General features: G+C 36.4%; 3 protein-coding genes across 4 annotated transcripts; 1 reads left to right on the forward strand and 2 right to left on the reverse strand.

Moving 5' to 3' along the window:
• Positions 1 to 703: 703 nt before the first annotated feature.
• LOC129568444 (uncharacterized) lies at positions 704 to 1607 on the reverse strand. Its single transcript, XM_055446296.1, has 2 exons — positions 1107 to 1607; positions 704 to 1038 (listed from the first exon to the last, which is right to left on the reverse strand). Exons 1-2 carry the CDS (start codon positions 1360 to 1362, stop codon positions 704 to 706), a joined length of 591 nt encoding a protein of 196 aa, XP_055302271.1. The 5' UTR covers positions 1363 to 1607.
• Positions 1608 to 2844: 1237 nt separating this feature from the next.
• On the forward strand, positions 2845 to 7278 carry LOC129568276 (equilibrative nucleoside transporter 4). 2 transcript variants are annotated; one of them, XM_055445945.1, is made up of 5 exons: positions 2845 to 3185; positions 4092 to 4467; positions 4551 to 5130; positions 5202 to 5828; positions 5921 to 7278. In XM_055445945.1, exons 2-5 carry the CDS (start codon positions 4277 to 4279, stop codon positions 6626 to 6628), a joined length of 2106 nt encoding a protein of 701 aa, XP_055301920.1. In that variant the 5' UTR covers positions 2845 to 3185; positions 4092 to 4276; the 3' UTR covers positions 6629 to 7278. The 2 variants fall into 2 exon arrangements, with proteins under 2 accessions (XP_055301920.1, XP_055301921.1); XM_055445946.1 differs by having other exon boundaries at positions 2880 to 3185; positions 4095 to 4467.
• Positions 7279 to 8191: 913 nt separating this feature from the next.
• LOC129568278 (sarcoplasmic calcium-binding protein) lies at positions 8192 to 11448 on the reverse strand. Its single transcript, XM_055445947.1, has 4 exons — positions 10969 to 11448; positions 9232 to 9438; positions 8824 to 9132; positions 8192 to 8723 (listed from the first exon to the last, which is right to left on the reverse strand). Exons 1-4 carry the CDS (start codon positions 11101 to 11103, stop codon positions 8490 to 8492), a joined length of 885 nt encoding a protein of 294 aa, XP_055301922.1. The 5' UTR covers positions 11104 to 11448; the 3' UTR covers positions 8192 to 8489.
• Positions 11449 to 11688: the final 240 nt, after the last annotated feature.

An 11688-nucleotide genomic window follows, 5' to 3' on the forward strand; every position in this document is an offset into this window, starting at 1 on the left:
TTTATTCAGCTTTAAAGTTCGCTGGGGGCCCTGGATGCCCCAAGAACAGTCATAGTGATAATAATAATAATAAAAAAATTTCAACAGCCATGAGTTATGGTTAATGTGACCAGACCATTTTGGTGAATAAATAGGAGTTCGGAGTCAAAAATATAGGAGAATATAGGACATCCTATATTTTTTCGGTCGAAATATAGGACTAGTTAAAAATTACAAAAAAAACACCAAATTCGATTAAAACAAGAACATCTTGTGTGCTACTGATAGATAAAGTGTATGCAGTGTTTATTCATAGTTCAGAGATCAAATATTTGCTTATGAAAATTTGAATGATATCGATTTGGTCGCATTTTTCAATTATTCAAACGTGGTATTTCGGATCAGCTTGAACCTGAAAAAAAAGAAAGAAAACATTATTATTGAATAAGCTTGGATTTATTCAATGCATGTTACCTCCCGCAAAATATCTTCGCGGGTACGAATGTATTCAGCGAATTGTTCACAAGTCATGGTCATGTTGAATTTTGCTTGCAGCCAGCTCTTCAGTGTGTCGATTGTGAGTCGAGATTTCTTGTCGGTCCAGCAGTTGGTTACTAATGAAAAAAGCCGTTCACACACCAAGTTTGCACCTATCACAATTTAAGAAAAAAAATAAGTAAATCAAAATTTCAGTTTTTATTTATCAATAAGTAATTCAGCACCTTCACATAGTGAACGCATATTCAATCAGAATGGCAAAGTTGTTGAATGGAAGTTCTTTTGTTCGCAAGAACGCGAAAACATCAAGCCAACGCTGTTGAGCGGATACATTTTCTTCTTTCCATTTTGAAATTGAAAATTCAATAAATGGTTTCAAGTGAGCATATTCTGCGTGGATTTCCTTTTCCTTTAACGCATCGATAAATTTCTTCGCGATGAGATCGTCCACGCATTCTTCAACTTCGTCCCACTTTGGCATCGACTTCATAGCGACCCATCCCCATTTCTCAATTGGAGAAAGCCATTCCAACCACTTGGTCAAATATGCAAGAGTATTTTCTGTAAAGAAATAAAACAGTACTTGAGTAACTTAACTTAATTTCATTTTAAAGTAAATGCAAACTTGCCATGAAACTTTTCAACTAGCTGGTCAATGTATTTTTGATCGATGACGGTTTCGACTACACCACCTTTCTTGCCCTTTGAAGTCAGAGTAAATGGTAAACTGTTCTTGATTTTTCGGTTTTCGTCTCGAAATTCGTATGTACGATATTTATCATCAGCTTGAACTTGGATGGAATTTTTCAGTTGACTCATAATTTCAAATGCTTCGAAACCTAAACCTTTTTCGACTAAGGCTTCGTTTGCAGTCAACACACACATATATATTTATACACAGCATATTCTTGAACAACGATTTGATAATTAATAATTCTGTTATTCACACAGTCTTCTAAGACTCTACGAAAATCATCATGCGACATATTTTTTTTCAGCGGCTGCGTTTTGTTTATTAAACAAACAATACACAAATATTATTTTGAATGCTGATTAAAGTTCATCAGAAAACGAAACACAGCTGTTCGATGTCTCAATTTAGCGTATATTTTTGATTTTAAATGATTTTTTTTGTTCCATTTGAAATTGAAAGAAATATAGGAGAATATGGGGAATTTTGTCAAATGATATAGGATATAGGACTAGGCATAAATATATAGGAGTCTCCTACCCAATATAGGAGGTCTGGTCACATTAGTTATGGTCCCGGACGTCACTCACTTTTTAGGATGACCGTCATTGTTACGGCTATTCGTCTATCTATCAAAAGAACATCTCAATTTTGAACCAAGGAAATGGGAGCTTTTAGTTAACGTCTACGACAAAGTTATTCATTTCAACACCACCCTTTTTTGTTGTGTACAAAGACATATAGTTTGGAAGCTTTGAATTGATCTGGATGCAAAAATATTATACTTAAGCCAAAATATCAGAACTTATCATCTCAGTCTCGACTTCATCTTTTTTTTTCTCCTTTGTAAGATGATAATCATTTTTATTCGCAGATTTGAACTGGGATTACATTGATTGATTGCGATCTACAAATTTATTGAAATTGGCAACATTTGTATGTGCATAAATGATGATGATAATGATGGGCTATAAGCACTAAATCTAATTATATTTGATAAGAATAAACAGATCTACGAAATATCAAGTTACAGTTTTTTGTTTGCTGCAATGACGACGATATTGTCATTGTGATAAGTTTTGACTGAGACTTTTTTGGGGTCAATGATTCGAGGTATTTTAAATATACACTATATAGTAAACAATACCTCGAATATAAAAAGCAACTAGTACTGAGTACTCTTATCAGAACAACGTAAGCATCTCCTCCGTCTACGAGAATATTAAAGACGAAGCGCCGCATATATGTATGTAAAATGAAAACAATGTGATGACCCATCGTCTCATCATCATAATTCTGTTATCGTGGTGTGATTCATGGTTTGTTGTTCGGCGGCGATCAAACATCATCTCAAATTCAAAAAAAATAAAATATGCTCCACAGCTGACTGTGTGAAATAGCCGCACAGTATTTCATTGATAAACACCACCACCACGTTTTATCAAATCGTATTGATAGAAGAAACGCGTTTTATAACGGCAAAATTACAATAATTTTCCTATTTTCGGATAGATGACGTGTGTACTAGGCGAAAAGAATGAAGAGCTAACGTTAAAATCTCGGTGAGTGAATTGTTGTGCGCAGATGCCAACTATATACTACAATCACAACCACAACAAAAATGCTCCTCGACGAACCGAATCACACAGCCTGTTGTAGAATACCATCTGTGCACATGCACACAAACACTAGTGGGATGAATGCTGCTGTCGCTGCTGAAAAACCATAATTAACGTCAATCGCGCGACGGCAGAGTGTATCAACAACACACGCTGAAGCGTTTTGGTCAATAAAGTTGAAATCTATGGAAAAACTTTAGGAAAAAGGCACATTATGTTTTTTTAAATTTCAAACAGTGTGAATTAATATATAAAAGTACAAAAATGTATGCAAATCGAGTTGGTTAACCCATTGCTATTGGCAAAAGTGAAATCTTAGGTCTAGATAGTTTTCCTAACAGCGAAAAAAAAAACGACGACGATACAAAGAGAGCCTTACTTGGATTAAAACCTTGCAAGTGAGTGATTTTTCGTTGTTTTTTTGCGTGATAAAAATAGCTCTTGACATCGCTGGTTGGCTGCTGTCAAGTGTTGTGTACTTGTGTAATGTATTCACAAAAAGAGTTCCATTGGGTTGTCATTTCATTTTCGAAAGAAACACACACTACCTCCATCAAAAGTTTTGATAGAAAATATTTACCCTTAATTCTGAGAGTAATAACCCCTGTCGAATGAGAATTCACAGATAATTTTCCGCATACAGCCTTCCATTTTTTTACTTACAATTTCATAGCGAATTATATAAATCACATTTAGAGAAGATATAGTTATGCTGAAATGTACATTTGAATAGCATTTTATTAGAATAGTACTGAAGCAGCAGCAGCAGCACCTGCCATGGAAATGGGGAATTTTCATATAATTACGCGCCTACGTCTGATATATCCACCTGAGTTGGTTGGTCGGTTGACGGCGGTTGGCCGATCGGTATATGTATGTGTGCTAAGTAGCGTCATCACTGCTTTGTGTTTACATTGAGCCATTTCTCACTGCTACTATTGCTTCATGTGTATTTTGCAGCGGCCTGATAACATTCGACCGCATTGAACACATACTACATATGGGATAGATATATACATACAGTATATAAATAAATTTAATTCCATGCTTTGGTTTTAATTCTACTGTCTCACGCAAAATTCTTACGCTTATGCGAATCATCGGCCGTACGTTTGGCTATTGTTGTTTTTGATGAAAAAAGGTGGAGATTGGAAATGGTAGAATGTGCTTTGGTTTTTTTCACGCAAAATGTAGAAAAGCTACATCAATCAAATAGTCGTACCTCATACAAAGTACCTTAATACTCACCACATGCATACAAACCCTTTTTTATCTATCATATCGTATTTTCTTGTTCTTTACAGCAGCAAGTTAGCAAATGAAATTGCAAAAGTGGAACTGTTAATCGCAACATACTGTACATCATCAAATTGACAGTATTCGCCAACAGTAGTAGCTTCAACCTACTATATGTTGTGGCCAAGTGTAGTACGAACCAATTAAATTATAAATCAGCAAATAAATACACATTTATTTTGCAAGACAAAAAATGATGGACATGGAAGCACATCATCAAGAAAGTACGTATGAGCCGTTGGAAGGGCACCGACCACCACCACGTAATCGGCTCGAATCAACAGACAGTCCTGATGTTGAAACATCTCCGCCACAAGATCGGAACGGAATTTTGTACATTGCCCTCATCGCGGCTGGCATCGGTTTCGTATTACCTTATAACAGGTTGGTTTACCAGCACAGCACAGCACCGTACCACACCCAATCACTGTTGTTTATAAAACAAATATTGTTGTTTACCTTTTCAGTTTTATCATGGCATCCGATTACTGGCAAGAAAGATTTCCCGGCCACTCCGTAGCGTTGGACATGTCGATGACATACATAATCGTTGCTTTTGCAACAGTACTGTTAAATAACCTGTTTCTGTCATTTTTTTCCTTCAAAGTGCGCATTATTTTCGGCTATGCAGTTTCACTGAGCACGCTGGTATTTGTTGCTTTGTGTGAAGTGGCCTTTCACATGTTCAGTGCTCAAACCGCCTACTCCGTGAATTTGGTTGCTGTTTCTCTGACAGCCATTGGATGCACAATTCAACAGTCCAGTTTCTATGGATTTGCAAGCATGTTTCCCAAGAAGTACACACAGGCGGTAATGGCCGGAGAGAGTTTGGCTGGTCTTTTGGTCGCTTCCACACGCATTTCAATCAAACTAGTCATATCTAGCGATGAAGTTTCCACAGTCGTTTTCTTCTTGACATCCACCATCTACATTGCATTCAGCTATGTACTTCACTCTACCACAATTCATTCACCATTTGTTCGCTACCATATGAAAGCATGCTGCTCGTCGAAAATTATTCTTCGACCCGATGAAGACCGAGTTTTGGTGAGTATCGTCGCCGTCGTTTATTTAATAAAATGCATTTTTTTATGGTTCGATTCTTTTATGCATTACAGTCTGATCTAATGGAAGACTCATCGGCACTGAACTCCAAGTACAATGCTTTTTCGAAGAAGCCAAATCACCACAGCGGTCGCCAACATTACAATCTGAATCAGCTCGATTTGCTGACTACCACAACAGTGAATTCGTCGGAATTAGGAAGTGGTAGCGGTTGTGGACGACAAACAACTGGACTGAGTTTTAGCAATCCAGTATATGACGTTCAATATGAATTATCGAATCCGAGTGCCGGAGAAAGCGCTTTGCTGGACACTTTGAATCATTTGCCAGATTCGTTAACAGCAGCAAATGCTTCAACACCACCGCCATCGTTGGCGTTGGCGGGTATTGTTAGTGATCCCTTGCCAAATGTAGCATTCAAAGTAGAGCACGTTCTCGCGCCAAGTTGTTCAGGTGCCGGTGGCGGCAACCGTCGATTTGGTAGTTTTCGCAGTGGCCTCGATTCAAGATGGAGAGTGGCACAAGCAATATATCCTTATATGGTGTGCATAGCACTGGCTTATTGTGTCACATTGTCCCTGTATCCCGGGATTGAATCGGAAATTATTTCGTGCAATTTGAAAACTTGGATGCCCGTTTTATTGATGTTTATGTTCAATACATCTGATGTTATTGGAAAGGTGACGGAAAACTATAAATAATATTCATTAAGTATACACATATTATTTGTTTCAGATCATAATGGCTATATCTGTTTTCTTCCTACATACAGGTGATGGCATCAATTCCATATGCTTGGTCAAGACGTCAATTGATCCTATTATCTACGATGCGAATATCGTTGGTCCCATTGCTTTTGTTATGCTGTTCACCGAGGTCACAGCCCGTTATAACAGGTGAAACGCCGGCGTTCATTTTCACTGCAGCACTTGGAATAACGAACGGTTTGGCGGGCTCATTACCTATGATGTTTGCACCTGCAAAAGTACCAGCTACTCTTAAAGAAGCAACGGGCAACATGATGACACTTTCATACAATATCGGCTTAACGGCGGGCTCATTGATTGGTTACGTATTTGATTCAATGCTTGGCCCGCCGATTATCAATCCATGCCCGAAATTTCCCTTCATAGCCACAGAGGCTCCAGCAAATATAACAACAACAACAGCAGCGACAACAATTAAAGGAATTGTTTCCACTACTTTGATAGGGTCGACAACGACACCCACTACGATGCAACCATCAACTATGGCAACAACGACTGAGCTATCAACATTTGTAGCCGCAGTAGCTACCACACTAGCTTCAGTTTTAACAGGCTTAACTAATGGAAACAATTTAACAACTATCGAAGAAGCAGCAGCATCAACTATCAGCCCTTCACCACCACCGATATCGTTGCCTTTAACTACGGCCATTACAACGGCGATTTTCAATGTAACGGCGACGACAACGACGCCCAGTTCACTCCATAATTAACCAACCAATTCAGTCAGCTTTAACTAATAATAGTATAACTATTTATGAACAAATGGACAAAATTTTGAGAAGAATTTAAGTTCTTTCAGATGAAGCGAATAAGAATGAAAAAGAAAAGATGAATGAAATTCAGGATTCATCCAGGGGGATTACCATTCAAACTCAAGCACACACTCAAACAAATATATCTACTAGTAATCTAATGAGAGTCAATGTTTTGTTAAGATGATTTAATTTATTCCGACTGTTTAAGGTTTAGTGTTTGATTTTTAATTGTTTTAATTGTGATAATGATTTCGAGTTTGTTCAATTTGCGCCAATCAGACCCGTTGGCCTGCTTTTAGTTAAATGCGTTTTCTTATTATTGAAATGGAAAATTCGTTCTTTGTTCTGTGTTACATTACTTTCTTTTCGGTTGAGACCAACTTACTCAACCAACACTGATTCACATACTGAGATTCTGTTATATTCAATATATTATTATTAACATAGAAATTGTATGACCGAAGAACAACTGTTATGAAAAATAATAGTTGTTTTAAAATTGGCATGTACTCTCCTCTAACGTGTACAACACGTATAAAATTTTGAGCTAAAAGACATTTTTAAGAATTAAAAGTGAATAAAAAACATTATTATTCATAGAAAAACTCGACCGATGTTTGCCTTCATGAAGAAGAATAAGTCTTATAGAATAAATCGAAGTGGAATTATCTAGGGGACAAACACGATCAAAAAAATAGTGATATTTCGTTCAAAAATAGCAAAATTAGCAGAAATTAGAGAGACTGAAACTTTTTTGTTCCATACATTTAGCATTGCCAATACATTTCCTTATGGAAAGGAGGTTGTTTTGTTTATTTACCGTTATTTGTCAACAAGTCTGTCTATATCAACGTATTGCACTGTACATAGTATATGTCCATAAGAAATGCACAGAGACAATGCAAAAAGATAGGCAGATTTGTTTACAAACAACAATAAATAAACAAAACAAAAATCTCCATAAGGAATGCATTGGTAATACTAAATGTGTGGAAGAAAAAACTAAAAAATTAGCAAAAACTTATGGAATTAGAAGAAACAATGGAAAAATCGTTCAAAATAGTTGAATTAGGACAAATTGATACCGTGTCTTCCCCCTAGGGAATTATTTGAACACATATTTTTGCACAAGTTTGGGGCCACAGTCGAAAACCTGATGACGTAATCAAAAACTGTGGTAGGTTTAAAGCGACGACGAGCTTAACTCAAACGCACCGTCTCCATCTATCCTACAAGAAACTTTTAGTAGTCTCATGAACTTTCCGGCCAGCTAGTTATAATGATTTGAAATAGCTAAATTTCCCCCTTTCACAGTTCAAGATCAGCCGAAATGAATGACGAAAATGAAAAGACATTTGATCTTATTTCAAGTTTAATTTTTTCAGCAATTATAACTGACCCCAATGTACAATGTACATACCTAGCAGTACAATTCATGATAACTGCTCAAATGGTAAAAAAAATAAATTGATAACATTTGCAACAACGAAATTTCGAATCAAGACCAACAGAGAAAAATGAAAGCCCACTTCAACTTTTCAAATTTATTTTCATGTTTCAAACCAACCGATGTAAACAATGGTTTCCGTGGATATCCACATGAATCTCAATAAAAATCTTAAGTTGCTTAATGCTCAGTTTACATTTCAAATGTCTAACCTAAATTTACATTTCAATTTAATATCTTCATAAAAAATTTCAATTCTTTGCGTAGATAAACGTTCACATTGACACACTCTATCACTGATTATTATGAATTGCGAGCCAAAAATATCAAAAAGTTTAAACGATATTATCGTTGCTATTATCATCGTCGTCAGTGATCATTAATTAATGGCCCCCAAAACATGCGAGATACACGTTTTTCGTCTTCGGTTAAGAAGTATTCACGACCTAATTTCACGAATTCTTTGATTGACAGCTTTCCATCGCCATTCTTGTCTATCACAGCAAAGGAAACAGCCGCATCTTCTGGTGTCAGGCCCAAACATTTGAAGAATAGTTTGTACTCTGTAAGTGAAATGAAGCCGGAATGATCTTTGTCCACACCCTGCCAAAATGATATTGATAGCAATTTTTACTGACAAAATATTCGTAGATATTTTTATGTACACACATATTGTTCAATGATAATGATAATGTACAATTACCTTGAACAGATAAGGTAAAAATGCATGAATTCTCTCACGTTGTGATTTGTCATTGACAGCATTATGCATTTCGGTCAAGTATTGTTCGGCATTTATCAAATTGTATGGTGTTATTTCTCCAAATTGTGTCTCCCAAATGGTCTTGAGAACTTCTCGGAATTCTACTTCGGCATCTGGTTTCAAATGGCCCAGTGCAACGAAATTTTCGGCCAGCACTTGGAAATCATCATATGATATAACTCCATCTTTATTCACATCGAGCAGTGAATGAAGTGTACGCATTTTACGGCGCCAAAATTCACTTTCACCCTATCGCCGCCATCATTGCCACAACCAAAAAATAAATGAACAAAATTATTTCCATTGAATAGCGAATTAGGAACAAAATGCAAAGTCACAAGAACTTACGGTAAGTTTTCCTTTTCCCTTGCCTTTTGGTCGTTCATCGTCCGAATCAGAGTCAGAGTCCGAATCGGAAATGTATTCTCGATGATGTTTCGTCGATTTGGTAGATTTCGAGTAAAACCGCATCAATACATTGTTTACTTTTTGAACCGAATCGGTTGTGGTATAATTTGTAATCGGTGCGATTGTTGAATAGTTGTGACCACTTTCCTGTCAAAATACAAGTTCCAAAACGGAAACATTGAATTAATTTAGCTCTTTGCTCCTAAAAAGAATTTCAAGTATAAAAAAATTGTGTCTTATCACAAATAATTTTGCAAAAAAGAGCGTCGTCGTCGTCGTGTGTTCAAAGCGCTTGAAACTCACAAAACATGCCAGATAATCCAATTTCCCGGAGTTTTATCAATAACAACAACAACATGCAGATGTTATCAATTTATAGAGCCGAATCAATGTTACTTTTTTCCATTATAATACTGAATATCGGATGCACATACGTGTTTACACTGAGAGTTAAACATATTAATTCTGTAAACAGCAGATTTGATATTGTGTAGCGCAGCAACAGCGAATTTTTGCACTCAAAATCACATGGCAGATCCTACTCTCTAGTTTATCGCTAAAACTATGAGCTCGTACAGTTAGGCGAACCTGGTTTTGATCACGTAACAATATTCGATTCGGCCAATAGATCGACCGAGCGAGCGATTGTAGTTCATTGGACGGCAAGTTCAATCAATGAATCAATCAAAACAAATATAGACACATAGCCGCAGGCTATTCTAGGGCTTTTTTTAGTAGAATGGAAAAAATTCCGGCTATCACTCTCATTTCAACCGCCTCATTTTTATAACGACTGAATATAAACCACAATTTGCATGTGTGAACTTCGTTCGTAGCACCTCCGTTGTTGTTGTTGTTGTTTTTGTTGTCATCGTAACCTCTGTTGTCGACTATCAACTCTAACTTGCAATTTCATTTTCAAGAATAAATCTCTTATCGCGAAAAACGGAAAATGAAAGCAAAACGTATTTTTATGAATTATGTAAGAGAATTCAAAACATCATTTCATACACTACACTCTTGATTCCGTAGAAAAATGTGATTTTTATTACGTCCCTAAAGTTGTGTGCTGTTTACCAACAAAAATCATACGTTTCGATTGGCTTTACTTTCAACAAAAGTACACGAAGCCGCCGTTTGAATAGATTATCAGCGGCGTGATTGTGTATTAGTGTTTCATACAAGAAAAAAAAACTATTGTCCCACTTTTGCTATATTCGTGTGCACTCTGAATAGAAATAATTGCACTGAAATGACCGAAGCCGGCTGCAAATGTGAATGCACTACTATAGCAGAACTAGAAGTTCATCATATATGCAATATGGTGTAGAAAAAAGCGAGACAGAATGAGAAAAACGATCGTAAATACGATTAATTGACTTAATTCACGATCGCTGAAATGGTCTTGTCTGGTTTGGTTGACCGATGTTGAGGCGAATTTCTGTTTTCGGCTGTGACGTATCTATTTCCCATTCACATCCAATATATGAAACTAGAAACTCTATAGTGTCACTTGTTGCTTTCGTATCTAGTCATTGCTCCATTAAAGTTAGGTGATGAAAAATGGGTAAAATAGCTAGAAGAGTATTATTAGTTTTACACGAACGAATTCGCACTTCCATACACATTCAATCATTATTTGATCAAATATAAATAACACCAAAAAGTCAAACAAACCTTATTTGTGGACCACAATGCTTTCTTCCCATCGACAGCAGTGGTGGCAGCATTGTTCATAGCACAAACACCTCTTACCGCACCAAAATTTCTTATAAGATTCGGATTGGCGTAAATTTTTCTGATCGAATGCATGTTTTTAACTGAAATCTTTCAATTTTCTTCAATTTAAATGCTTTTATTTTGAAACGAAAAAATTCCAACAAAACTGATCACTTTTCTTTCGACTGTCCACGTAAACGTAATTTTAAAATGGATCTTTCGTCTGCAGTGGTTCGGGACAGAATAAAATTATTCGATTTCGGCTGTTGGACGTGTTTCACGGCTGGTGTATTAGTGTTTTATACTAAATATGGTATGGGTACCGCGCAATAAAAAAATCGAATAGAAAATAAAATCAGCAAAATTTAAAAGAATGTTTTGAACGTTAGTAAATGGACTGAAGGTTCAGTTTGTGAGCACACTCGTGTGCGAGAGTGTGTGTGTACGAACGCGTAGTTATCATTTGAGCAACGACAATGTCTGTGTGTGTTGAGCCTAGCAGCAACAGCCACGATCAAACAAATGAAATGTATAAGAAAAATATCAAACTTTGAGAATGTATTCCGTTTTCACATTGAACAAACAACTGATGTGTTTTTTTGTTGAAAGTCAGTGTCTGTGTGGTTTGAGTACAAAGAATATTCAAGTCTTGTAGCATGCGTGTATGTTTTATCTTCA

Source organism: Sitodiplosis mosellana, unplaced genomic scaffold (genome assembly GCF_009176505.1).
Source record: "Sitodiplosis mosellana isolate CC-2019 unplaced genomic scaffold, AAFC_SMos_1.0 Smas_scaffold_18, whole genome shotgun sequence".
Taxonomy (NCBI): domain Eukaryota; kingdom Metazoa; phylum Arthropoda; class Insecta; order Diptera; family Cecidomyiidae; genus Sitodiplosis; species Sitodiplosis mosellana.

Bases quoted from the DNA above. Each gene is read 5' to 3' on its own strand.
- LOC129568444 (XM_055446296.1), bottom strand. From the start codon at position 1,362: ATGTGTGTGTTGACTGCAAACGAAGCCTTAGTCGAAAAAGGTTTAGGT. The intron at 1,039-1,106 runs GCAAGTTTGCAT...ATTTCTTTACAG, and splicing joins GCTAGTTGAAAAGTTTCATG to AAAATACTCTTGCATATTTG.
- LOC129568278 (XM_055445947.1), bottom strand. From the start codon at position 11,103: ATGCATTCGATCAGAAAAATTTACGCCAATCCGAATCTTATAAGAAAT. The intron at 9,439-10,968 runs GTTTGTTTGACT...GTATTTTGACAG, and splicing joins CATTGTGGTCCACAAATAAG to GAAAGTGGTCACAACTATTC. The intron at 8,724-8,823 runs GTAATTGTACAT...TCATTTTGGCAG, and splicing joins TTTTACCTTATCTGTTCAAG to GGTGTGGACAAAGATCATTC.
- LOC129568276 (XM_055445945.1), top strand. From the start codon at position 4,277: ATGATGGACATGGAAGCACATCATCAAGAAAGTACGTATGAGCCGTTG. The intron at 4,468-4,550 runs GTTGGTTTACCA...TTACCTTTTCAG, and splicing joins TTCGTATTACCTTATAACAG to TTTTATCATGGCATCCGATT. The intron at 5,829-5,920 runs GTGACGGAAAAC...TCCTACATACAG, and splicing joins CATCTGATGTTATTGGAAAG to GTGATGGCATCAATTCCATA.